This window comes from Gambusia affinis, linkage group LG23, assembly GCF_019740435.1.
Source record: "Gambusia affinis linkage group LG23, SWU_Gaff_1.0, whole genome shotgun sequence".
In the NCBI taxonomy this organism is placed as follows: domain Eukaryota; kingdom Metazoa; phylum Chordata; class Actinopteri; order Cyprinodontiformes; family Poeciliidae; genus Gambusia; species Gambusia affinis.
Genome location: NC_057890.1, coordinates 19361023 through 19385870, shown reverse-complemented (window position 1 = coordinate 19385870; position 24848 = coordinate 19361023). Strand labels below are relative to the sequence as shown.

The 24848-nt window shown below is 45.8% G+C and overlaps 2 protein-coding genes and 1 long non-coding RNA gene across 22 annotated transcripts; 2 read left to right on the top strand and 1 right to left on the bottom strand.

Moving 5' to 3' along the window:
- Positions 1 to 3241: 3241 nt before the first annotated feature.
- LOC122826815 (C-type lectin galatrox-like) lies at positions 3242 to 4505 on the top strand. The gene is given in 6 exon segments (XM_044109153.1): positions 3242 to 3290; positions 3621 to 3715; positions 4031 to 4068; positions 4070 to 4142; positions 4195 to 4294; positions 4406 to 4505. Coding segments are annotated over 6 exon segments (423 nt in total). The 3' UTR covers positions 4474 to 4505.
- Positions 4506 to 5830: 1325 nt separating this feature from the next.
- On the top strand, positions 5831 to 24309 carry LOC122826769 (protein-methionine sulfoxide oxidase mical3b-like). 20 transcript variants are annotated; one of them, XM_044109030.1, is made up of 36 exons: positions 6360 to 6534; positions 6704 to 6755; positions 7497 to 7838; positions 7922 to 8129; positions 8203 to 8319; positions 8548 to 8649; positions 8730 to 8885; positions 8959 to 9059; positions 9415 to 9672; positions 9748 to 9863; positions 9933 to 10059; positions 10170 to 10263; positions 10775 to 10922; positions 11012 to 11208; positions 11322 to 11422; positions 11501 to 11563; positions 11668 to 11826; positions 11970 to 12056; positions 12255 to 12341; positions 12945 to 13028; positions 14102 to 14261; positions 15978 to 16057; positions 16128 to 16188; positions 16337 to 16454; positions 17329 to 17507; positions 17616 to 17684; positions 18250 to 18774; positions 18845 to 18915; positions 19207 to 19287; positions 19405 to 19452; positions 19515 to 19757; positions 19856 to 19949; positions 20097 to 20147; positions 20215 to 20314; positions 20382 to 20455; positions 20525 to 24308. In XM_044109030.1, the coding sequence occupies exons 3-36, from the start codon at positions 7575 to 7577 to the stop codon at positions 20698 to 20700; spliced, it is 4599 nt and encodes a 1532-aa protein (XP_043964965.1). In that variant the 5' UTR covers positions 6360 to 6534; positions 6704 to 6755; positions 7497 to 7574; the 3' UTR covers positions 20701 to 24308. The 20 variants fall into 20 exon arrangements, 19 of the variants coding, with proteins under 19 accessions (XP_043964964.1, XP_043964982.1, XP_043964979.1 ...); XM_044109031.1 differs by having other exon boundaries at positions 6396 to 6513; XM_044109029.1 differs by lacking the exons at positions 6360 to 6534; positions 6704 to 6755 and adding an exon at positions 5831 to 5964.
- On the bottom strand, positions 18644 to 19287 carry LOC122826775. The gene is made up of 3 exons (XR_006369866.1): positions 19179 to 19287; positions 18828 to 18958; positions 18644 to 18726 (listed from the first exon to the last, which is right to left on the bottom strand). It is a non-coding gene; the product is annotated as an uncharacterized LOC122826775 (long non-coding RNA).
- Positions 24310 to 24848: the final 539 nt, after the last annotated feature.

Below are 24848 nucleotides of genomic sequence, written 5' to 3'. Positions count from 1 at the left end.
TAAAGTCACATAAACATCTGCTGTTGGAAACTTTTGTCAGCCTGAACGCAGCAAAGTGGAACGGTCTCACTGGTGCAAACAAACTGGAGTGAGACGAACCTGCACTGGACCAAAGACTGTGTGCTCCATGTATCTATCAGGGCCTTCAGCCCAACATGTCAAAAAATTAATTTAACAAAAAGATTATCAAGACCAGACTGTAAGCAAAACCAGACAAAACTGTAAATAAAATCAAACCTCCTACCTTTATGTAGTCTACTGTGTTTCTCTAAAACTACACAAATGATGTAAATTGGTTAAAAGTAACCTTAAGCAATGTCTCATATTGAGGATTCAGTTTACACGAGAACTTCCCTTTAACAGGAAGACTTCCAAACAAACCCAACACTGAAACATTTATTTGCATTTTATAAAAATAAGTTTAAGTAATGCCTCCTATTGGGGATCAGTGTGGTGACAGCGATGAGGAAAAAGTTCCCTTTAACAGGAAAACTTTCCAAAAAAGCTTGTGCAGAAAGAATAAAATGTGTGTTTTGACCAAAAACCGGTTTTCACATTTAAATTTATATTGTTGAATGAAAATTAAATTTGTTTCAGTTATTGACTTATTAAAGTATGGACCCTATCTTTGAAATATGTAGATTAAATTTAAAACTAAATATTAAGTACATACAAAAAAATAAAAAGGTATGCTTTTTCAAAAATAAATAAGACACTATTTTCATCCAAAAAAATGTAATACACATCCAAAAGATAATTATCTTAATGCAGCTATACTATGTCAACACAGCTACATTCAATTATCACTAAGAATATAAAGGAATGCTATGAAGTTTTATTGAAGTAATTTACTAAGCTGAGTCCCTTCATGCAATCTCTGAACTGTATTTGCCAAATCCTTGGCAGCCATTTTTCTTTCACATCACAACTGATTTCCAACCATGAAAACCACAGCACAAAAAACCCTAAAGACAAAATGATTTGCAACAGCAGAATCCTTCTCAGCTTATTGACTCTCAGCAGAGAATCAAACCAAACCAGCAGCGTTAGCATCCAACAGCGTTAGCATCCAACAGCGTTAGCATCCAACAGCGTTAGCATCCAACAGCGTTAGCATCAAACCCGCAGAAGACATGGAGGGTCGAACAGAAGCTTTACTTAACTTACCTTTAATGGGTCGGGCGGATCCCCCAGGCAGATTGAAGCGGTTCTCAGCTTCATTGTCGATCACCCAAGATATCCACTATCATCAGCTGCTAGCTCCAGACACCATTTTCTCCCTCCTCAAATATGTTAGCAGCCAAACAAACAAACCGCCGCTGAAACGCCATGGTCGCTCGGTCGCTCCTCCTCTCCTGCTCTGTTTGAACAGTAAAAATGGCTTCAATAATTTCATCAGGGACAAAACAAACAACTCTGAATCAAGTTTCATAAAATAACTTACCAAATAACCAACGCAGCCATTTCAAACATGGCGCTCCCGCCCTCAGTAGGTATTCTCAGCAGGTCACGTACATGGCGTCATAATGGAGATGATTTCAGGCAGAGCCGCAAAAGTCTGGAGTTATTTAGTCTGGGTGTCCAGGAGAACTCGGCTGTTTAGGAGATTAGAAAAGATCATTTTCTTCTTCTTCTTCTTTTTTATGGCAACTTTTAGATGTGCATTACCGCCATCTACTAGATCATTTTCGATCCGGGTTCCAGAGTTTATTAATATCAGACCGCTGGTTTGACGTCTCAGTGAAACCGGAAGCGACTGGCGTCTATTTTTTTATTTTTTATTTTTTTTATTATAACGTGGATACCCAGCCAAATATCTATCAAGCGTGACGCATGCGCCTCACGTTCATAAATAACAAATATGGCGCTATTCGGCTTGGTTGCCAGATTTGACATTTTCCAGCCCAAGCACAATTTAAAACCTGTAAAACCTGCCCAAATCTCAACCTCTGATAAAGCTAATGTAAATAGCACTGTTCCTAGTTTATTCCCAATATAGTTTTAAAATAATTTAGTATTTAATCTTGTATTTATATGTTACAATGTAGAACTGAAGAAAATAATGTTCCACTGTTCTGGGACCATCACTTCTCCCAACTATCAGACAGAAAATTCAGCCTCTTCTGCGGGGCTACGTTTTGTTCTGGACAGTTTGTTCCGGTCCAAACAGAGGAACCGCGGGCCACTGACAGAACCTTTAATAAAGTTACTCCTTTAATCAACGTTCACTAGTTCACTGCAGAACGTCTCTGTTTCTATTTAATTTCTGTTAAATTCTTTTAATAAATCATAAAGCCATGTCAGTTTGAAAATATGTTCATTTTTATTTGACTTTTGAGAAGATAATAGGTCATAAAACCAATAAACTTTACAGCAGAAACATGATCGAACGTATATGTTGTAAAACAAAAAGAGTATAACAGTAGATGTGATCATGAGTTGGTCCAGTTGGATCCGGTCCAGTAAGCAGTCGAACCGGTACTGCTTAAATTTCCTGTTTATTATAAGAGTTAAATGAGTAAGAAAAAACAGGAAACCAGTGGAGACGAGCCAAGGTCGTAGAGTTTATAGTTCACAGGTAGATAACTAGAGCTGTTGCTAATCTTTAGTACCCTCAGGGGCAATAGTTCAACAAACAAACAGCTGCTGCAGTAAACACAGAACTGCAGCAGCTAGATGGTGGAGGATGGTAAGATCTCCAGAAATCACTGCAGAGTGTTTCCATAGCAACCATTGGGCGATACCAACATGGCCACTGGGGGAAAACTCTCTGTCCAACATCACAATGTGAACTGTGGGACCAGAGAGACGACGGCCAGCTGGGAAACAAAGGGTGAATATTTGTTAAAACACCTCATTGTTGAGTACGGTGGAGGAGCCGTCATGCTGTGGGCTGATTCTCCTCTAAGGGAGCCTCAGAGAGGCATCGTTACAGTTCACAACGCTTGAGACAGAAACCCGCAGAATTGAAACAGAGCCTCCACTGGGTCTGTCAGCAGAACTGTGAGCCAGAACATCCGACCAGAACCGGTTCTGTCCTCCGATCCGGTTGGGGGTCACACCGTGGAGCAGGGCTGATCAGACCACAGTTGGATCAGCTAACTGATCCGATCAGGACTTCCAGTTAAAACTACTTCCTGTCACCAATCATCAACAGACAGGGGGCGGAGCCTCTCCACAGTGGCTCCTCCGCCGACCAGCATTAACTCACCTTTACCTGCAGGAAGACGTCTGGAGAACCATGAAGTCCATCCTGCTGCTACTGGTTCTGCTGAGTGCTGCGCTGGCAGGTCTGGACTGAACCCGACTCTACAATGCAGCATTCATGTGTTCATTGTTCTCTGATTCACGTGTTTCCTCTGCAGCTCCACTGCCTTTAGCTTTAGCAGAGAAGGTAGAAGCCTTCAGGGGTTCTGACATGTTCTGGTTTCTCTCGTTTCTCCACAGAAACAGACAAGGCCCAAGCAGCAGCAGCAGCAGCAGCAGCAGCAGCAGCAGCAGCAGCAGAAGAAGACCAAGGAGGAGCAGACTTGGCGGGTCGGTGTCCTCGGACTTTCTTCCCTCTCTGCCGTGTTTCAGTGATTCCGCCAGCTGATGGTTCCTCCATGTTTTCTCTGCAGATCCTCGCTACAACGTCTGCCCTGAATTCTGGTTCATGTACAAAGGTGGCTGCTACAAGTACCTCAGCTCCCTGAAGTCCTGGTACGATGCTGAAGTAAGGCCTCATCATGGAGGAAACATGGAGACTTGGCCTGGACTGCTGGCCTGAGGCTTTAGTCTGGGGAACAGTTTTTACCTAAATGATGAGTAAAATCTCTGTGGCAGCAGCTTCATTATAAAGACTCATAATGAATAATTTAGGAAACAATAAAGTACTTCTCATATGAATCTGCAACATTTGGTTAGTGGGGTTCATACTTAGTTTGATGTTCAATATTTGGTTTAAATTTTAATCATTTGCTAGCAAGCTAAACATTTAGTTAATGACTTGTACATGTGTATTTACATGCGCTTGCTGTGTGTCCAACAGGAACACTGTAACGGTGTTGGCGGCCATCTTGCTTCAGTAGTACAGCTTCCTACAGCAGATGATCCAGACCGCCGGTCAGTCCAGGACCTGGCTGGGAGGATTCAACCTGCAGGTCCGTTCCGGATGAACCCTCCTCACTCTGAGTGAGTCAGACCCTCACTCAGAACCACTGGCTGTGGATCAACCGGGACGGGTTCTACGACACCAACTGGTACCAGCCTTCATCTGTCTCCAGCTACCCCTGCATGTTCATGTATTCGAAACGTAAGTCTCATTCTCTGGTTAAATATTCATCCATCAGCTGCTGGAGGTCCATTTGAAGTTCTGCTGTTGTTCTGTTGAAGCGGGTCAGTGATTGGTCTCATCTTATTTCAGATGATTGGGGAAATACTCTATGCGCCACAAACATTCCCTTCATTTGCTTCAAGAACCCGTTTGGCTGAGGCGTCCTCTTCTCTCTTCGCTCCGTTTTCACTGTAAAATCCTCCAGTGGAGAAAAGTTTGTTTTTATGAAACTGTTTCTTCTTGTCAATAAAATGTTTAAACATGTTGGACAGAGTGAAGTTCCTGATTCTATGGAGGTCCAGCAGTGCCACAAATCAATAAATATAAAAAACCACTGTGGAGGACCAACAGTGCCCCAACTCTATAGATATCAAAATTACAAGCAAAACATGGAGTGTTATATATAATCAGTTACTTAATGTATATAGTTGCTAAAGAGGATCTTTAATAATCCTAATTGTAAAGAATGGGAGGGGCCAAATTATATCTGGTAAATATAATTTGGTCCCACTTTAACCCTTCGGAGTCTTGGGTCTAAATGGAAGTCTTTTAAATGCATGACGTCATGCCCGCCACAGGGCGGGCGTAGACCTCAAAAGGTTAACTTGTAGGCTGACCAATCAGATGCTAGAGTCCATTTAAAGAGACACACTAATTTATTTCTCACTGCGTTGAAATAATCATTTTTAAATGTAATTACACAACTATAAATTCATTGGATTTTAGAAACAGTTAATGTGGACATATTAAAATATTGACTGTGTATGTTCTTATAAATTATTCAGGACATACACGGAGATGAACATAAAATTAAACATTTATTACGTAAAGTGGGTCTTTGGTTCTGTTCTAATGGACCTTTACATTTGACCAACATGTTTCATCTAACTGGAAATAATATTTACATTTTGGGGTGAGTTAATGATTAGGGTGATAGTAAGGAGACCTTCCAGCCTCTTCAGTGAAGATAAATCATCGGCACCAGGCAGAAGGCTGGGAAACTCTGACTGCTGCTCTAACAGTTTCTCTATTGATTATTGAGAAGGGTGTGAATACTTTCCAGCATATTTTAACCAAATGTATAGAAAAACTGATGCAAAGAAACAAACTTCTATCTGCTATGAGTGTGAATAGTTTTGGAATCAACTGGACTGAAACGGAGATTTTTACTATGCAGTACTGCGTTCATCCTGATGGTGGCGCTTTTGGTGTTGTGACTCCCTTTTACATCTGAGATTAGAATAAAATGGGATTGCTGCTTGGTTCTCGTTAAGCTCGTTAACTCCGATCAGAATTAGGTCTCTGCTTGACACTGGTGGGCGGGGCTAATGTCTGACCACGCCCCCTGACCTCTGACATTGTGGTTGTTTGTCCTGTGAGAACTGATGTGTGTGTTTGTGCTTTTCTACTACGTTATGAGGCCCCTCTGCTCCTTATGGGGCCCAAAATTTAGTTTGTTATGGTTGAGTAACGTCTGGGTTAGGCTTTAGAAATTAATGGAAGCCAAAACAAAGTCCTTCCAGATAGAAAGGCATAATGTGTGTGTGACAAAGTGTGTGTGTGACAGAGTGTGTGTGTGTGTGATTAGGGTGGATTAACAGCGAGCAGCAGCAGTCAGACGAGCTGCAGGCAGTCGGAGAGGCTGACATGTGAGTACATTTCACCTATTTTCACACTCCAAATGTTAGAAAGTCGAATCTTCTCAGAGCCATGATGAAGTTAAAGTTCTGATGTTCGCCGATGATAAAGATGAGTTGATCCAGTAAAACCATGTGGGTCTTGCCATGTTTTCTGTAAAGCTGGTTCTGCTGATGACCTGCAGAGATTTTCCATGTCAGTTTTCACTCTGCAGCTTCAGCAGGTCAGCGGAGGTGCAATAAGCTGAAGGTTAGCTCCTGTTGTCTGGACCTGGCTGACCCAGGTCAAAGCCGACCTCTGGTTCTGATGACCAGGAGACAGCGGGCCGGCTGTGAGCTGGTGTCTGGAACGGACGGGTCGGCTGCGTGTGAGAGCGTCTTTGTTTCGGTCATGTGACCATCACAGCTGAGAGGGAAGCTTTTTCTGCTTTATGCTGCTGAAAATCTCCAGATTCCTGAATGTTTGGATGTTATTCCTCTCAGTTTGGAAGTTAGAGATCCACCAGAGGAAGTTCTGGACACTGTCTGGACCAAAACCTCAACAACTTGCCTTTTTTTCAGGTGATTACCTCAATACTGAAGGTACTTCACACAGCTGGACAGAACTTCTCCTCCAAAAACCTTGGATCAGATGTGGCTCCATTCCTCTGAGACTGTTAAACTACAGCTGAACTCACAGAGGAATCACTTGAAGAATGAAAACTAATTTTATGCTTTTTACGAGTATTTACAGCCTTTGACTTTTCCTCAGACCTTTGTAGGATCCCCATTTGGCTGCAGATGTTTCATCTGTCCGAGTCTCGGTAGGTTTGCAGGTAATCCGTCTTCTACATGTCCAGATGATCGATTGATCAAAGCTCTGAATTATTCACAGCTTAGGATGCTGCTGTGGAACCAAATCCTGACTCCATTTCACTCTGGATGAAGACTTCCTTTGCTCTTCTTGAACTACGTGACCCCTCAGAACATGACCAGAAGGCTTTTAAAACCTCTTTTTTGGTGAAGGGTTACCTTCGATAATTTAACTACATTCTATTCATCATTTCCCCAGGGGGCATGTCACATACGCTGCCATAAACCACCATCAGGCTCTAGTCAGGACCTGTAAACATGATGAGGAAACAACACCACCTCACTCCAGAAGGGCTTTTCCATGCTCAGCGCCCAGGTGTTGCAGTGCAAACCACTGGTTTCTTCCTGCCTTCCTGAAGACTTCACAAAGACCCCGAAATCTTACAAAGACTCTTCAAAGACTTTACCAAAACTTACCAAAGACCCCAATAAGACCCTAGAAACACCTCACAAAAATCCTACCAAGATCCCACAAAAATCTTGCAGACATCTCAAAATCCCTACGTAGATCCATCTTTGGCAGATTATATTACAGCAGAGTTTTAGTCCAGCGTAAAGGGAGTATTGGAGTGTGTTCTAAAGTTTCATTTGAATTGTCAAAATCTACTCAGCACTCATTCGGAGTCAGTGAAAAAACAAAAAGCCTTTGTCTGAAGGTTAGAAGTCTGAACTTTTCCTTCTTTACCTTTCAGCTGATGTCAGAAGAGGAGCTGGGACCCATCAACAGGTGACACCCTTCCCATGATGCCCTGCAGCTTTGAGGAATCACCATGGGAGACGAGTCTTACCCAGAATGCCAAGCTCAGGAGCTGTTTGATGAGTTTGTGTCAGCATCAACCTGCAGGGCGGCGCTGCGCTGCTTCACCCAGCTGTGCGAACATCTGCAACTGGATCGCAGCACCACCGAAAAGCCTCTCTACCAACCAATCAAACGGCGGCTCAACTACTGGAAGGCCAATGCTCTGTGGGCCAAACTGGACCGGAGGGCGGCACAGCAGGAGTACCAGAGAGGCCGGGTCTGCAGAAACATGACTGTGAGGCTTTACCATTTTCTCTAACGATGCATTTAGACAAACTGCTTCTGATTGGTCAGCTTGTCTCCCCTCTGATTGATCAGTGTGTGATCATCGGGGCGGGGCCTTGTGGTCTCAGGACAGCGGTGGAGCTCTGCTTCATGGGAGCCCGAGTGGTAGTCCTGGAGAAAAGGGACTCGTTCTCCAGAAACAACGTGCTCCACCTTTGGCCCTTCACCATCTATGACCTGAGGGGCCTCGGGGCCAAAAAGTTCTGCGGAAAGTTTTGTGCAGGCTCCATCGACCACATCAGTGAGTCTTTGACCTGACCTGGTTCTGTCTGATGATGATTATAGTGTCAAAACCACCTCCCTCTTGTGTGCAGGTATTCGCCAGCTGCAGCTCGTTCTGCTGAAGGTGGCCTTGCTCCTTGGGGCTGAAGTCCATGTCAATGTTGAGTTCAAGCAGCTGGTGGAGCCACCAGAGGACCAGCACAGAAACAGTGAGGCCAGGGAGGTGAAGGAAGAGGGTGTAGGCAGAAAGTACAACCAACCAGTTTTCATGAAGGACACTGAAGTATCCAAAGCTTTATTGCCGAGAAAACAGCCTCAGACTCTTGTGTTAGTTTAAGCTTCCAAATCAACTAAAAGCTGAAACGTTTAGACTCAAAGGCTTGAAATTCAAGTTACATCTTTATAAATCAAACTGATCTATCTGTCCTCATGTCCAGAGGAGGGCTGGAGGATGGAGGTGAGTCCAAAGTCCCACCCAGTCAGTCAGATGGAGTTTGACGTCATCATTGGAGCAGATGGACGCAGGAACACACTGCCAGGTTTGCAAACATTTACACCTGTCCTTCTATCGTTTATGATTGGTACAAGATCCGGATGAAACATATTTTCTGGTGATCAGGCTTCAGGCGTAAGGAGTTCAGGGGAAAACTGGCCATTGCCATCACAGCCAACTTCAAAAACAGAAACACCTCAGCCGAGGCCAAAGTGGAAGAGATCAGCGGAGTGGCTTTCATCTTCAACCAGAGATTCTTTCAGGAGCTGCGGCAAGAAACTGGTTCGTCTGAACCTGCAGGTCTGACTGAAACACCTGGTCTGGAACTCAGTCTAACATAAACACCTGGTTTCAGGTATTGACTTGGAGAACATCGTCTACTACAAGGACGACACACACTACTTTGTTATGACAGCAAAGAAACAGAGCCTCTTGGACAAAGGAGTCATTCTACAAGTAAGTAAAACACCTGAAGTCGATCGAGTCACTGGTGAGAGTTACCTTGAAGATACTTACAAGAAAAAATTATCACACCTGGAGTAATTTTAGTGAAACATACCTGGACACATTATTACAGGTTGTAATGACATACCTGGACTTCAGGCAACAGCTCACTATGACACACGTTACTGATAATCTCACCTCAGGTCCTTCTAAAGGTAACAGAGACACATAACAGGTAAAATCACTCACCTGTAGCCACTCCACTGGTAGTAAGCTAGGTTTGGGGTCACAAAGCAAATCATCACACCTGGAATCAAAGATCAATAGAACTTTGGGTTGAAGGTATCATAAGTCTGTCCTCCTTCAGGACTTTCCGGACACAGAGCAGCTCCTCTCTCGAGGGAATGTGGACCAGGATGCTTTGCAGGCATACGCCCGTGAGGCCGCAGACTTCTCCACCAATCACCAGCTGCCAATCCTGGACTTCGCCATGAACCACTACGGTCAGCCGGACGTCGCCATGTTCGACTTTACCTGCATGTACGCATCAGAAAACGCTGCCTTGATTCGCCAGCACCACGGACACCAGCTGCTGGTCACATTGGTTGGAGACAGTCTGCTGGAGGTGAGACAGGTGTCTTCTGGACAAAGACATGCAACCAGTCGGTCATGGTTAGAACAGATCTCTGTCTGTCTACAGCCCTTTTGGCCGATGGGGACAGGTGTGGCACGGGGATTCCTAGCAGCTCTGGATTCAGCCTGGATGATCAGAAGTTGGGCTCAGGGTAGAGCACCATTAGATGTCCTGGCTGAGAGGTAAGAGCTCACCTGGATATGATTTACCTTCTGACTTGCCTTATGATTTGACATGATCTTGTCACCTAGGGAGAGTCTGTACCGTCTGCTGCCTCAGACGACTCCAGAGAACATGCAGAAGAGCATCGGTCTGTTCACCGTAGATCCGGTAACGAGATACATGAACATCAGCCCTCTGACCGTCACACCTGCTCAGGTGAACACACAACAGACTGAGATGTTATTTCATGTTGCTTTATTTCATGTTGTTGTCTTTAAAATAAAGGCACTGAAAACCTTTCATGTTGATATTCTTTTGGTTGCCAGGTGAGACACCTGGTACATACAGGTAGAGAGGCGGGGCTAAACACAAGTGAGAGTGATATTATCCGGCTGCCTTCCCCCAGACTTTCAAGACAAGGTGACTTAACCTACATAACCTTTGTTACCTGAATGTTCATCCATTGGCTCTCTGGCAAAGGCTTACCTGAGATCTGCTCACCTGGCTCCTCTTTGGTTCCACTGCCTCAATCACGGGGTCACCTGGTTTGTTTTGGCTCTGGTTGGTTCTTTAGAGGTAAATTGGTTCTTGATGAAATATCAGTTAGGTACAATCATTCCACAATGACTCCATAATCAAGTTCAGTCAGATCAGGTAGATCAGAGCCTCACCTGGACTCAGGAACAACAGTAAGCACCAAGAGTCCAGACTTTTACCCAACAGTTAAGGGTGGGGGGCCATTTACAGCCAGAAAAAACTGCATGGCACCATTTACCTGAGGACTCAACTGCTATATAAGGATCCTCAATGCAGAGGTGCAGTGCTGGTTGGACCATAGTTGAGGATCAACCTTAGATGCCCAAACCTTATTTGCTTTCTGAAAGTGTTACGTCTATAATCCGTTTGGTCTCCCGTCTCATTTCCTTCTCAGAGTCCTTCTCTCAGTCCAATCTGCTGCTGACTTGGTGTCAGCAGCAGACTCATGGTTACAGAGGTGTCGCTGTTTGTGACCTGACTACTTCCTGGAAGAGTGGCCTTGCCCTTTGTGCTCTTATCCACCGATGCCAACCTGATCTGATGTAACACACTAGACAGTCATGCTTTAAGGCTTGTGATTAAAACACAAGAGACTGCTTGTGCTCTGACCTGAAACATTTTCCAACCTCAGAGACTACGACTCTCTGGACGAGTCATCAGTGGAGGAAAACATCCGCCTCGCATTTGACGTGGCTGAGCAAGAGTTTGGGATTTCACCTCTGATGACGGTGGAAGAGATGTCGTCTGTTGGAGAACCAGACTGTCTTTCTATGGTGATGTACCTGAGTCAGTTCTACCAGCTGCACAAAGAGTCACTGCACCCTGCTGGTGAGACCGAACATTGCAACAGTTTTAAATTTTTTTGCCCAAACTGATGTGAAGTCAGCTGAGTCCAGTAAACTCTGCATCAGTGAAGCAGCTGGTGTTGGTGTTTGTTTCAGGCTCCCTGAGTCAGAATGCTGATCTGAGAGCAGCTCTCTTCACTCCAGCCTCCCTCCTCAGCAGACTGGGAACCAGTCCGTCCAGGAAGAGAAACCCAAAAGTACCAGTGGCTCCTCCTCATTATGTCTGCTACGTTCAGTCTCAGATTCACCTTGATATTGACCTGTTAACTCTGCAGGAGCATGGAGACGCTCTGGGCAAAAGGAGAAGGACGAGTCCGGAGTGCGGAGAGCTGCAGGAGGTCAGTAACCTATGGATGGATGGATGGATGGATGCACTGAAACATTCTGAATTTTTTCATCTAAAGTCTCAGATCTTCATCTCTTGCTGTTTTCTGTCTTCCAGTCCCAAGACTTTAATGGCGACTTTGAAGAGAACTTTGTGGGCGGGACCAGCCGCTCCAGAGTTCGTCTGATGGCCAATCAGCTGCAGGCAAAGCTGGACGAGGGCTCTGCGACCTGCGTGACCTCTTCGTCTTCTTCTGCTTCTGCTCTACGTCAGCAGGTGGGCGGAGTCAGGCTTTGGGTCCGCGGTGCGACTCATGATGTTAACAGGAAGCAGACCGGAGCTTCCCTCCATGACGTCACCTGTACCACATGTCAAACTAACATCTTGTTCTCAATAATGTAATTCCACCTGATAACCAGCAGGGGGCGCCATCCAGCCTCCCTCCCTCAGAGTCTGCAGACCCCCCGCAGGCCACGCCTCCTGTTCAGTCGTCGTCATGGAGACCGGTAAAACCCAGTAGATTTTAAGCACAAATCCTGAGATTGCGATGGGAATGTCTGATTCTTTTAGACCAGCTCATATCAGAATTCATTTTTAAAGTGAAAAGGGTCAATTATTCCGGGAGGGGGGTAAATACTAATTACCAGCAGAACCTGCCCGGTTCGGGCCGGACTCACCGTTCTGCGCTGCCCTGTCTCTGCCAGAAGAAGCGGACCCTCCAGCAGGAGCAGATGAGTTTCCGCTTCAGGGAGAGGATCAAGTCTCAGTGGGCCGACAGCCGGGACCAGCAGGTACCGGTGCTGGACGTGACGTCACTGTGACCTGGTCCGACCCGCCGGGGCTCCTCTGTCCTCTGTCTCGTTGTGTCCTGTGGCTCCAACCGTCCCCAGCGCCACATGTGACCCACAACAGCCAAACCCCATGAATGGTTCCTATTGATGGCCCGGGAGCCTGCAGAACCGCCCTGACAGCTGGATGGGTTGCTGACTGAGCACTTTGTGCAGCTGGACCCAGAAATCCCCAGAATGTTTCCACAATCAGAGTTTCAGTTCATCTGCAGCAGCTTCCAGCAAAACTGGCAGCAGAAATTCAAAAATCAGCATCAGGAGAGTCCAGACAGGAAGTCTGACCTCAGTAAAGATGGCTGCCAGTGAACGCTTTGAATTAATGGAGGATCAATCCTGATTGGCTTGTTTAGTTTGTCCTATGAGAACAGAAACACTGATTGTGTTGCTGAAGATGGAGGACTTTAGATCACTTAGCTGTGATGTCCCTTCATGTCCTCTCTGTCCCTTCATGTCCTCCCTGTCCCTTCATGTCCTCTCTGTCCCTTCATGTCCTCTCTGTCCCTTCATGTCCTCTCTGTCTCTCTGTCCCTCTGTCTCTGTCCAAAGTGTCTTCAGATGTACACCGCTGGAGTGAGCTCATTGGCTGAGCAGTTAACCAGCCGTTTTCAGCGTCAGCAGCAGAGTAGTTTGGTAAGAAGGTTTCTTCAACTTTAGGTGGAACGGCCACTAGAGGGCAGGAGTGGTGCCTTAATAGAAAGTTGAGTGGAAGGAAAACCATCAGAATCATCAGATCTGCTGGAGTTAAAGGCTGAACTGTTTCCCTCTGTAGTTGGAGGAGCAGTCTCCAGAGGAGACTCTGGAGGAGCTGCAGAGATCCAACCCGGTTCCAGTTTGTCACAAACCCAGCAGAACCCGGCAGCCTCTGGTCTGGTTCTGCTTCAGTAGAAAATCAAGTTATGGATGCGGAGAATGAAGATATTTCAGGGTTTTTTACGCTATTCTTCTTCAGTCTAGGTTCTGGTTCCTTCCGTCCTCTGGTTTTTGTCTCTCCGTTGTCCTCCGGTCCTTCCCTGTCCTCCGGTCCTTCCCTGTCCTCCGGTCCTTCCCTGTCCTCCTGTCCTTCCCTGTCCTCCGGTCCTTCCCTGTCCTCCTGTCCTTCCCTGTCCTCCGGTCCTTCCCTGTCCTCCGGTCCTTCCCTGTCCTCCTGTCCTTCCCTGTCCTCCTGTCCTTCCCTGTCCTCCAGTCCTTCCCTGTCCTCCTGTCCTTCCCTGTCCTCCTGTCCTTCCCTGTCCTCCCCTGTCCTTCCCTGTCCTCCTGTCCTTCCCTGTCCTCCTGTCCTTCCCTGTCCTCCTGTCCTTCCCTGTCCTCCAGTCCTTCCCTGTCCTCCTGTCCTTCCCTGTCCTCCTGTCCTTCCCTGTCCTCCCCTGTCCTTCCCTGTCCTCCCCTGTCCTTCCCTGTCCTCCGGTCCTCCCCTGTCCTCCGGTCCTCCCCTGTCCTCCGGTCCTTCCCTGTCCTCCTGTCCTTCCCTGTCCTCCGGTCCTTCCCTGTCCTCCTGTCCTTCCCTGTCCTCCAGTCCTTCCCTGTCCTCCTGTCCTTCCCTGTCCTCCCCTGTCCTCCTGTCCTTCCCTGTCCTCCGGTCCTTCCCTGTCCTCCTGTCCTTCCCTGTCCTCCCCTGTCCTCCGGTCCTTCCCTGTCCTCCTGTCCTTCCCTGTCCTCCAGTCCTTCCCTGTCCTCCGGTCCAATCGGTGTATCCGTCCCTGCAGGTCTCCGTGGGAAGCGATGTCTGTTTCTTCTGCAAGCAGAAGGTTTATGTGATGGAGCGTCTGAGCGCCGAGGGGCTCTTCTTCCATCGCAGCTGCTTCCATTGTGATTCCTGCAGCGCCCCCCTCAGGCTGGTCTCCTACAGCTACGACCAGGATGCCGGTCAGTTCACAGATGACCTCTGACCTTTTGGAAAAAGTAGCTACATTTGTCGCTAGGTTAGCAACAGAACTTCTGTCCTCCTAACCACGCCCCTCTGGGCCACGCCCCATCACGTCTTGGCCCCGCCCCTGTTGTGGACGGGGGTGGGGCTTTGCTTTCACAGGGGGGTAGTTTCACTTTAAGAATGAAGCTGTAGGTTCTGGCAACGCAACTTTTTTTGACAATGAATCTAAAGTTCAGAATGTTGCTGTGAATCAAACCTGGAGGCAGAAAAACTCCAGCTGGACAGAAGGTCAGTTAAATCATGTGGTTCTGAGAAATCCTCCTGGTTTACTTTCTAAACTGATCAGTAGCCACATCCAACCTTCAGTTTGTAAATTGAATCAATGTTTAATCAATGTTGCTACGACTCGGGTTGAACTCCCTGAGGAAATCTAAATGCATCTCATCAGTTAATCTGAAATCTGGTTATTAGCATCATCCAGGTCCAGTCTCACTTTAATCTGAGTCGTTTATTGTTTGTCTGGGTTTGGTGAAGCAGCAGCTTGTTTGACGACCTCCAGGCTCACATGACACTTTCAGCTTTTATCAGCCGACTCATGAGTGCCATCTGCGTTTCCATCAGCAGCAGCAAAAAGAGGATTTATCTGCAGCATCATGAAACCACAGTTCTGCTGGTCAACATTTAGATAATCTGAGCTAAAAATAGCAACCAGTAACTGGGACGTACTCTGCTGAATATGGAGACCAACACCTCAGATTTACCTCTAGACTAAACACCAGGAAGCTCTGCTGCTGCTTCAAGATTCAGAAAACACAAATTAATTGATAGATTGGATCATTTTTCTAAACTATAAACAGCTGAAAACCTCCTGATCCAGACGACCACATGTGGAGTTCCTCAGTCTTCATAACCTGCTCAGATTATCTCATCTACACTGAGGACACAAACGCAACGTATTGTTAAGGTCAAAGGTCACACTTAGCTGACATAATGAGGCTAAAGCTACAACCATAAAGGCTGAAGATGAGCTCACTTCTGTTTTGATTCATCATCAGCTTTATGAACTGAAGGTTCCCGTTTCCAAGGCAACAACAAACCGGGACTGTGTGGAGTTTGAGGTTCAGGAACTACCGGGTCCTGACCTCTGAGCTCTGCTGAGCTGGGGTCGTCCGGAACCTATCTGCAAGTATGAGTGTGAGTTCTGAGGCCCACCGGGCCCCCTGCCGCCCCTCGGACCCCCATGAAGGCCCCCTGCCGCCCCTCGGACCCCCATGAAGGCCCCCTGCCGCCCATAGGGCCTCCACCAGGCCTCCATCAGGCCCCCTGCCGCCCATGGGGCCTCCATCAGGCCCCTGCTGGCCCCCTGCTGGCCCCCTGCCGCCCATGGGGCCTCCATCAGGCCCCTGCTGGCCCCCTGCTGGCCCCCTGCCGCCCATGGGGCCTCCATCAGGCCCCTGCTGCCCCCATGTGGCCCCCTGTTATCGCAGCAGCCCGGCAGCGGCCACATGATGCCGTCATGTGAAGGACCTCGAGTCTCTGCGCTGCTCTGTGGGGTTTTTATCTGCCTGCTGTGTGTGTGAAGCTCAGCAGCCAATGGGGGCGCAGAGATCACATGACCTGTGTTTGAAGCAGGCATGCGGCTATAAAGGCGCTGCAGCTCCGTCCCGGCGCTGATGGACGGCGGATGACGACCTTCCTGTCTTCTGTCTCAGGAAGGTTTCGCTGCCTGCAGCATCCTGACTGCCGGCCGGCCGCTCCCAGGAAGAGAGCGACTCCCACGGGAACATCGGCGGTGAGGAAAAACCCCGCGCCTGTTGCTGCAGGTGGTTGCTATGGTAACCATGGGCCGTCTTGTCTTGCAGCCGTCTCCGTCCTCGGCCGCGTCCCTCTCCGGCTCTCTGAGCGAGCGGCGCCGGTCTTCAGGTGAGACCGCCTCACCTGGCCGCGTCAGTCTGCATACGAGTCGACACGGAGGCCGCCGCTTTAAACCTCTGGATCGATGTGGGCTTTAGTGTGTGTGTGTGTGTGTGTGTGTCTGTGTGTGTGCGTGGCTGTGCTGCTGTGTCTGCAGCTGCGTCTCTGATGGCGGCGACGCCGGAGCGGATCGAGCTGGAGAACCGCAGGAAGGAGGAGGAGGTACCGGAGGAAGTCCAGAACCGGGTCAACCTGAGCCAAGCTGTGCATGTCAGGTGAGGGCTGGAGCCGTACGGAAGTCCAACAGGACTAAAAATATGTGTTTCTAGAGCCGCTTTAAACTGAGAAACTGCAAAAAAAGTCAAATTCACAGGAAAAACTGTGGATCAAAGATTTAAAAGTTTAAAAATATAATTCAGACTGTTAGGAATTTCAGTCAAACCTCAACTGAAATATGGAAAGCAATCAATGCCACATTATTTAAATGAGATTATAAGTTGTAATTAAATTAAAAAGCTTTAATTATTACAAACAACTGGAGGAAATTAAAAATGTTTTTATTTCAAATTATTGCTATACAAGTTAAATTTAAAACAGTAAATATTAATCTGATTGTTAGTGGAGTTTTTAAAATTCTGCATTTAGCTTTGAAATTTTTAAATATCTGATCAGTTAATCATGCCTAAATCAAATGAATAAAAATTTATATTTTGAATACTGAGGATCTGAAGAACCAAAAACATATTTATATAGAAACGTTGTATTTATTTTTCTATCAAACTGTTCAGAGGTTGTTGTTTTTAATCAGTTGAATTGCAGTAAAAATGTTTTAAAAAATGGCATTTCTATTTCTATTTTTAGAATATTTGAAAACTTCATGAATAAAAAGTTTTGAAAGTTGATATGAAACTCAGAATTATCCTGAGATTTCTCCTCAACAGAAACTTTATGAATACATTTTCTGGCCCACTAAATGAGATTTAATGAAAAGTGAATTTCTGCTCCCAGGTTTTGAAATTCTTTCATTTCCTTATGTTGATCATTTGTCCTGTTTTATCAGGGGCTGATAATAATAAATCGGATATTTCCTGTAAAAATCAGATTTACATTAAATAAATGTAAATCTGTTTATGTGTTTCCTGCTGTCAGCTCAGAGGAAGAGGAGGATGAAGGTCCAGGCTGTGAGGAAGAGGAGGATGAAGGTCCAGGCTGTGAGGAAGAGGAGGATGAAGGTCCAGGCTGTGTGACCTCTCAGGAGGCGAACGCTTTGAGGCGAGAAACTCTGAGAGAGGAAGAGGAAGGCAGCGCTGAAGACCAGTCCAGTGACGGTGAGGTCCAGTCCGTGCGTGTGTAGGTGTGTGTGTGTAGGTGTGTGTGTGTAGGTGTGTGTGTGTGTGCTGCTTCATCGGTGTGTCTTGTGTCGCCCCTGCTGGTAGAAGGGGAGTACAGCCCCTGGGAGACGGAGCGCCGCTCGGGTCTGTGGCTCCTGTTAGAGGAGGAAGCAGGTAGAAACCCGACCAGAACCAGAACCAGAACCAGAATCCTCCAGTGTTTATTGATGGGGTTTCTGACTGGTTCCATTCTGACATAAATAAACTAAAGAAATAATTCGTTGAAAAGAATGCATAAAAAACTACTTGCTTGATTCTTTTTTATTTAACAACAACAATAATAATATTTTTAAAATAACCACGTTACCCATAATAAAAATTATAAATACGCTTGTTGTTGTAATTAGATTGTATTTTATTATTATTTTTATGATTCTAAACGTTCTTTTTTGTAATTTTTTTCCCCTTTTATTTTGAAATAAAATTACTTCCTGTAATTTGGAGCTTTTATTTCCACCACCTTCAGATTCATTTGATATTTTAGTAATAATAATAATAATTCACTTGTTATTATTACAGTAATTAGTTTGTATGATTTTGTTTTATTTCTGGTTTGTCTATTTACTTATTTTATTTTGAAATCCTCCAGCCTGTTGCTTCCTGTAGTTTGGGATGTTTCGGTCTGTGTTTCTTTATTGTAAATGATTTATAACTCCAGGTTTTCGCCCCGCCCCCTCAGAGTTTCCTCCTCTGGGCCCACCTGTGAAGCGAGGCTCCGCCCCCTCCTCTCTGACTCCGCCCACTGGCCCGACGCCCTCCACCGCCTCCTTTGTCACTTCATCTGACTCCACCCCTGACTCTGACTTCACCAAAACTCCCCTCTCACCTGTGGTCGTCATGGAGACGGCAGCAGGGGGTCGGGGCTCGTTTGATGACATCACACCTGAGCTGCCACAGAAGAAGCCGCTGCTCCAGCAGGAGGACCGGGGGGCGGAGCCAGAGGAGGAGTCAGGCGGCATGAGACGTCGGAGCCACAGAGAGCCGCTTTCCACCCTCCCTCTGCTTCCGGGAGGCGGAGCTCTCTTCCTCCTCAAGAAGCTCCGGGAGGCTCCGCCCCCTGGCCAGGTGGAGCTCGGTGGGGGTGGAGCCAGAGGCCTGTTGAAGGCAGTTCTACCCGGAAACAGAAAGGAGCAGAAACGGAGGGGCGGGACTTTACCTGCAGAGAAGTTGAAGAGGCTCCCAGTCAATCACAGCAGGATTACAGGTGATGATGCAATAAGAAAGAATGATGTCACAGTGATGATGTAATCACACTACTTTCTGTTTTCCCTAAGTCGCAGGAGAGGAGTCCACTCTGGAGTCTTCAACGCTGCTGCAGAGATGTTCGCTAAAACCCGGAAACAACGTGAGATCACCAGACACAAACCGGCCAATCAGAGACAGGATCACTGAACACATTAAAAATCAGCCAATCAAAGACAAGATCAGTAAACAATAAAAATCAGCCAATTTTAACATTTTGTAAAGTAATAGGAACAAAGTGGGTGGAGTCAAATCTCTGCATCCACCAGATGGTGTTAAATGGCAGAGGGATCAGACTAATGCCTGGATCAACACGGACTCCAGTAATATAATTGATCTAGAGCAGAATGTGGATCAGACTAATACCTGGAGTTTTGATGTCCTGGTCTTCCAGTTGCAGCTGGAGTTGTTCGATCTCGTGTCTGAACTGCAGAGAGTTTCCGTGGAGGAAGAGGAGGTAGAAGAGGAGAACCAGGTAAGAACGGAGCGTCGGTTTGGTTGGAGAACCTGAAACCTTCGTTCATCCGAGAGGCTCCGCTAGCTGGCTAACTCCTTCCGGTTCTGCTTGTGTCCACTTCCTGTCTGTCTGCAGGTCTACGTCCCTCATGCTCTGGCCTTCAGGCGCTCGTATGGAGACAAGGTAAGACTCACCTGTCCTGCTAGCGATGCTGTCGTCCAGGTGTGAGCCGCCATTTGTTTCAGAGGAAGAAGCGCGTGAGGGACAGCGTCCCGGACTCGGATGGACAGTCTTCCTGTCCCACGGAGGTTGTGGGCGTCCTGGTCCCGCCCAAAGAGCCGTCCAGCCTCAGCGTGAGGGAGGCCATGTTCGAGAAACAGGAAGGGGACGAAGACGGAGACCTGGACGCCAAAATCACCCGCCGCGTCCAGAGAGCGGCCAGGAGGCAGGCCAAGAAGGAGCAGCTGAAGAGGCTGCACAAGGCCCAGGTGAGTCTGTCTGAGGACAGGTGAGTCTGTCTGAGGACAGGTGAGTCTGTCTGAGGACAGGTGAGGTCCAGACTGTGATCCCGTTCCGTCTGCTTCAGATGATTCAGCAGCGTCTGCAGCAGGTGGAGGTGAAGCAGAGAGAGCTGGAGGACAGAGGAGTGATGGTGGAGAAAGCTCTGCGAGGAGAAGCAGGTGAACCAGGCCGCAGAACACACCTGAACACACACCTGGGTTTAAATAAAACCCAAAGTAAACCCGACCAGAACCAGGAGCTTCTACCTGAACTCACCTGAATCTAAACAAAGCCGATCCTGAACTCTTGGTTCTGGTTCTTGTCAGACTACTGGGAGGACTCCAGCCACGGTCCAGACACAGAGCTTCACCTGGGAGGTGAGTGTCTGTTACCTGTACCGTTTCCATGACGACAGAGCCTGATGCGGCTCTGCTGTGACTGCAGGACTGGGCAAACTGGACAACCTGGTTCTGATGCAGCAGTGGTTCCGGCTGGTCCAGCAGAAGAACTCGCTGGTCCGATACGAATCGGAACTCATGATCTTGTGAGTATGTGAGCAGATTCGGAACGGAACCGGGTCGGGTCAGAACTGAAGGCGGTTCTGCTTTCAGCGCTCGGGAGCTGCAGCTGGAGGACCGGCAGAGCCGCCTGCAGCAGGAGCTGAGGGAACGGATGGCCGTGAACGGTGAGGCGACCCGAACAGAACCAGGTTCCGACCCGAACGAGCTGCAGTCTGACCGGCCCGATGTTTCAGATCACCTGAAGGGCGAGGAGCAGCTGGACGAGGAGCGGCGGATCCTGGAGGAGATGCTGGAGGTGGTGGAGCAGCGCGACGCCCTGGTGGCGCTGCTGGAGGAGCAGCGCCTACTGGACCGCCAGCAGGACCAGAACCTGGAGGTTCTGCTGGCCGGGGCGCTCAGCTGGGCCTGATGGAACCGGACCAGAACCTGGAGGTTCTGCTGGTTCTGGCTAAAGTGTTAATTTGGTCTTCAGTTGGTGTTTCCTCCTCTGGTTCTGGTTCTGGTAACTGACCCAAAAGCCTTTTCTGGACCTGGTTTAAAGCAGAACTTCCTGCAGAAACGTTCTGATCCGGTTCTGATCCGGTTCTGATCCAGTGTTTCTTTTTGATTCTTTTAAACGTCATAATTTGCTTCTGATTCAGATTTCAGACGATCTTCAATCAGAACCGATATCAATAATCAAACTGATTCCTGAAGATCTTTGATCCAAATAATCTGAACAAATAAAAGATTATAAAATAAAAACCAAAACTAATTAATAATTAAATCAGTTATATTAACTAAAACCTGGAATTATAAATATATCAAAACACTGAAACTTGAACGACAGCCTGGAAGTTTTGAAAACGGATAAAAATGTATTAAAATATAAAGATCTTAACAAATGTGAAAAAATAATGAGATTAAAAGTTTTATTTAATCTCATTATAAAATGGTTTTAAACATTAACAGAATAATCCCTGGTTATTGGAAACATAAAATAATTAAAAGTAAACTAACAAATATGCACAAGAAATAAATGTATTATTTTTAAACTGACAGTATAAAACTGTTTTAAATATGTAAAAATACAAAACCATCCATAAAATTAAAATGGATAAATAATCCCAGATTATTCCACTAATTTTGGGATTCAACTGCAGATTAGTAATCTGAGTTTCTTCATACGTCGCCATGGTGACTCACAGTATTATGGGATGAGCCAGTTGATGGTCATGTGACCTGAAGCGGCTTGTTCTGATCACCGTCTGCCTTATTTCCTCAGCAGGTTTTGTAACTCTGTGATGTCACTTCCTGTGTTCAATAAAAACTGATTTTCAGCTCAGACTGTCGAGTTTTAGGAGAAACTTCACTGAGGGTCGGGTTCTGTCATCTAGAACCGGATTTAAAATGCAGATTGAAAACGTTTCGCCTGCTTCCTGCGGCTGGATCGTCACTTCCTGCAACTACAATCGGTTTTTCGTTCAAACTAGTTTTTGCTACATTTAGGTCCAGATTTTCTACTTGCCGTGCTTTTTAACTTTTTTAAATTGTAACGTTAGAAGAAAGTCCAAGTATTTTGTTCTGCGTCGCCTTGGTGACGGGCGTCTCCGTGCGGATGCTAACTGGGCTAACAGGCTCAGATATCTTCCACTCTGCGCTGCTGATGGAAAACTAAGCGGGCCCAGTCGGCACCGTGGGGAACTCCTGCTGCTCCACGGGATTCGGACCTCTAGAGCATCGAGTGGCTCAAGGTTCTTCTTCTTCTTCTTGTTTTATGGCGGTTGGCAAACAATTTACAGGTGCATTACCGCCACCTTCCAGGTTGGAGTATGGATCACACGCTTATACCCTCCCCATAGTACCCGTTCTTCTTAGAAATCAAAAAATACTCTCAAATATTATATCTCCTGATGATTTCTGAAACATTTCTTCTAAATCTAATTTACAATTATTCATCTCATTAACCAACATCTCTCTCTCCCTTCCATATTTACTGCATTCTAAAAATACATGCTGTATTGTTTCCATCTCTCCACAATACTTACAACAACCTGTACTGTGTTTATTAATTAACTTAATAGTACTATTTAACCTTGTGTAATATTTTCTTCCCTTTTACTCCCATTACCTTTTCTATATCTCCCAACTCTTTTTTGAATTTTATAGTAAAATCTCCCTTTTTCTCCTCTATCCCACTGTTCCTGACATTTTTCCTTCATGTATTCCTTAACTACACTCTTAACCTCATTCCTACTCATTTTAATGTTTAGCTCAACAATTTCTTCATTAGAGGCTCTCTTAGCAAATTTATCAGCCATTTCATTTCCTACCACACCGATGTGGGCAGGAATCTAAATTATTTTAATCTGAGATCCTTTTTTCTTACCCTGAAAATGATCTGAATTATATCCTTTATAATATCTTGCCTAATTTCAGATTTCATTCCTTGTATACTTATTAATGCACTACTAGAATCTGAATAAATTACAAAGTCTCCTCTTCCCATTCCCTCCATCCATTGTAAGGCTATTAAAATTGCCATTAATTCACCTGTATATACTGTTACTTTATCACTAATTCTTTTATTTTCCATAATATTTAAATCTGGAGCAATAAATGCTATCCCTACTTGATTATTTGACATTTTTGAAGCATCTGTATATACTTGGATATATTTTGAATATTCTTTATTAATCTAATTTTCCACTTCATTCTTTTCCATCTCTCTTCCCTTTTCCAATAACTTCAGCCTGTTTTAATATCCATGGTGGGATGGCAGGTTAGACAACTACTGAACTAATTTTAACTTTATTGATCCCAATTTATTTTATTTTATTTAAAATTACCCATCCAAAACTATTTGTATTTTTCTTTACTTTTTCTTGACAAGGTTTAAGTGTTAAATATGGAGGATCATTTTTATTATGACCTTTGATCTTTGCCCAGTATATTCCTGCTATTTGTTCTCTTCTGATCTTCATTGGCATCTCAACCTGTAGAGTCGAGACTGGAGTTGTTTTTCTGGCTCAAGGTTCTTCTTACCTTGTATGTTTGAAAGCGTCTCCAGACTGTTTCCTTGGTGATCATGTGTCAGCTGACCCGCCCAGGTGTGTCCAATTAACCTCTGAACTCTGACCCTGTGACCTCTGGGACCAGCTGTTCCCCATAAATCATCCAAAATGTTTGAGTTTTATGTTTTGAATCCAGTTTGGGTGTTGTTACATGCAGTGGAGGCTGCATGTGGGAGTTTCTCCCCAATTAGGTTGCTGCTGATCTCCGGCGGGTTAAGCAGGCCCAGCTGGTTTCACTCTGCATCCTGACCAGCAGAGCAGAAGGCTGGCTGGGAGGCTGAGGTTCAGGGCCTCTTGGCCAATTGGGCAGCATGTGTGCTGCAGCTTTGTGATGCATGTGTGCTGCAGCTTTGTGATGCTTGCGTGCTGCAGCTTTGTGATGCATGGGTGCTGCAGCTTTGTGATGCATGGGTGCTGCAGCTTTGTGATGCATGGGTGCTGCAGCTTTGTGATGCATGGGTGCTGCAGCTTTGTGATGCATGTGTGCTGCAGCTTTGTGATGCATGGGTGCTGCAGCTTTGTGATGCGTGTGTGCTGCAGCTGATGCCTGTGTTGGAGGATTTTTCTGCTGGTTTTGTTGTTATTCTCCCTCTTCTTTCCTTTTAGGGTCTCATGTTTTCACCTTTGAGAAGTCTTCCCATCCCACTTAAACAATAAACCTTTAACCTTACCCTCCTGGTTTTGTCTCCTCATTTTTTCCTGGGTTTATCTATTGTTACGGCTCCCCTCCCAGGACCCCCAGACTGCCCTGGGGATGTAACAGGTGTTTTTATGAAACAAAGTTGATGCTCTGTAGAAACGTTTCCCCCTGATGAACAAACTCAGGATGTGATTCGTCGTTTCTTGTTGCTTCACGCCAACAGGAAGCTGATGGTGAAACTCAAGCTGGTAACTTTTACCTGTTCATCTTCACTCTGCTCAGACATTAAAACCTCCATCACCACAGCATGACGCTGCCACCACCGTGACTCAGTGGGCTCTGAACACAAACTTCTTATTGGACAAAACAACTGAAAACCATCCATTCCTGACCTCCACTGGTTTATAACTTTACTTTTGTAAATAAAACTATTTATGGGAAAAGGGTCTTCAAAGGTTACACTGCTTGAATCAGTTTTCAGGTTTTCTTCGATGGGATGTTATTTGTTATAAATGCTATAAAAATCATTTATTCCCCTAAAGTTGATGTGTTTATATTTAATGTCTAAGAGCTTGAAGTCACTCAAAGTTTTTGTTTGGGGCCAAAATCTTTTTCTGACTCTGAGAAAAATAGTTTCCAACCCTAAAAAAACCTTGAAAAATATTCCTGATTATTTTTCAGATGTTTTTCTGTGAATATTTTGTGAAATTATTGCAAAAACACAAAACCTTACCAAGTATTTTTGTCTAGTTTCTAAAGGAAAAAGACTAAACTAAATAACCAAATAACGTGGACTTGCTTTAACTTAAATCCTTAACATTGATCCAAAAGTGAAATAATCTGCCAGTAGAACTAAACATTTTC

Bases quoted from the DNA above. Each gene is read 5' to 3' on its own strand.
- LOC122826769 (XM_044109029.1), top strand. From the start codon at position 7,575: ATGGGAGACGAGTCTTACCCAGAATGCCAAGCTCAGGAGCTGTTTGAT. The intron at 12,342-12,944 runs GTACCGGTGCTG...CTCTGTCCAAAG, and splicing joins CCGACAGCCGGGACCAGCAG to TGTCTTCAGATGTACACCGC. The intron at 17,508-17,615 runs GTGAGGTCCAGT...CCCTGCTGGTAG, and splicing joins TGAAGACCAGTCCAGTGACG to AAGGGGAGTACAGCCCCTGG.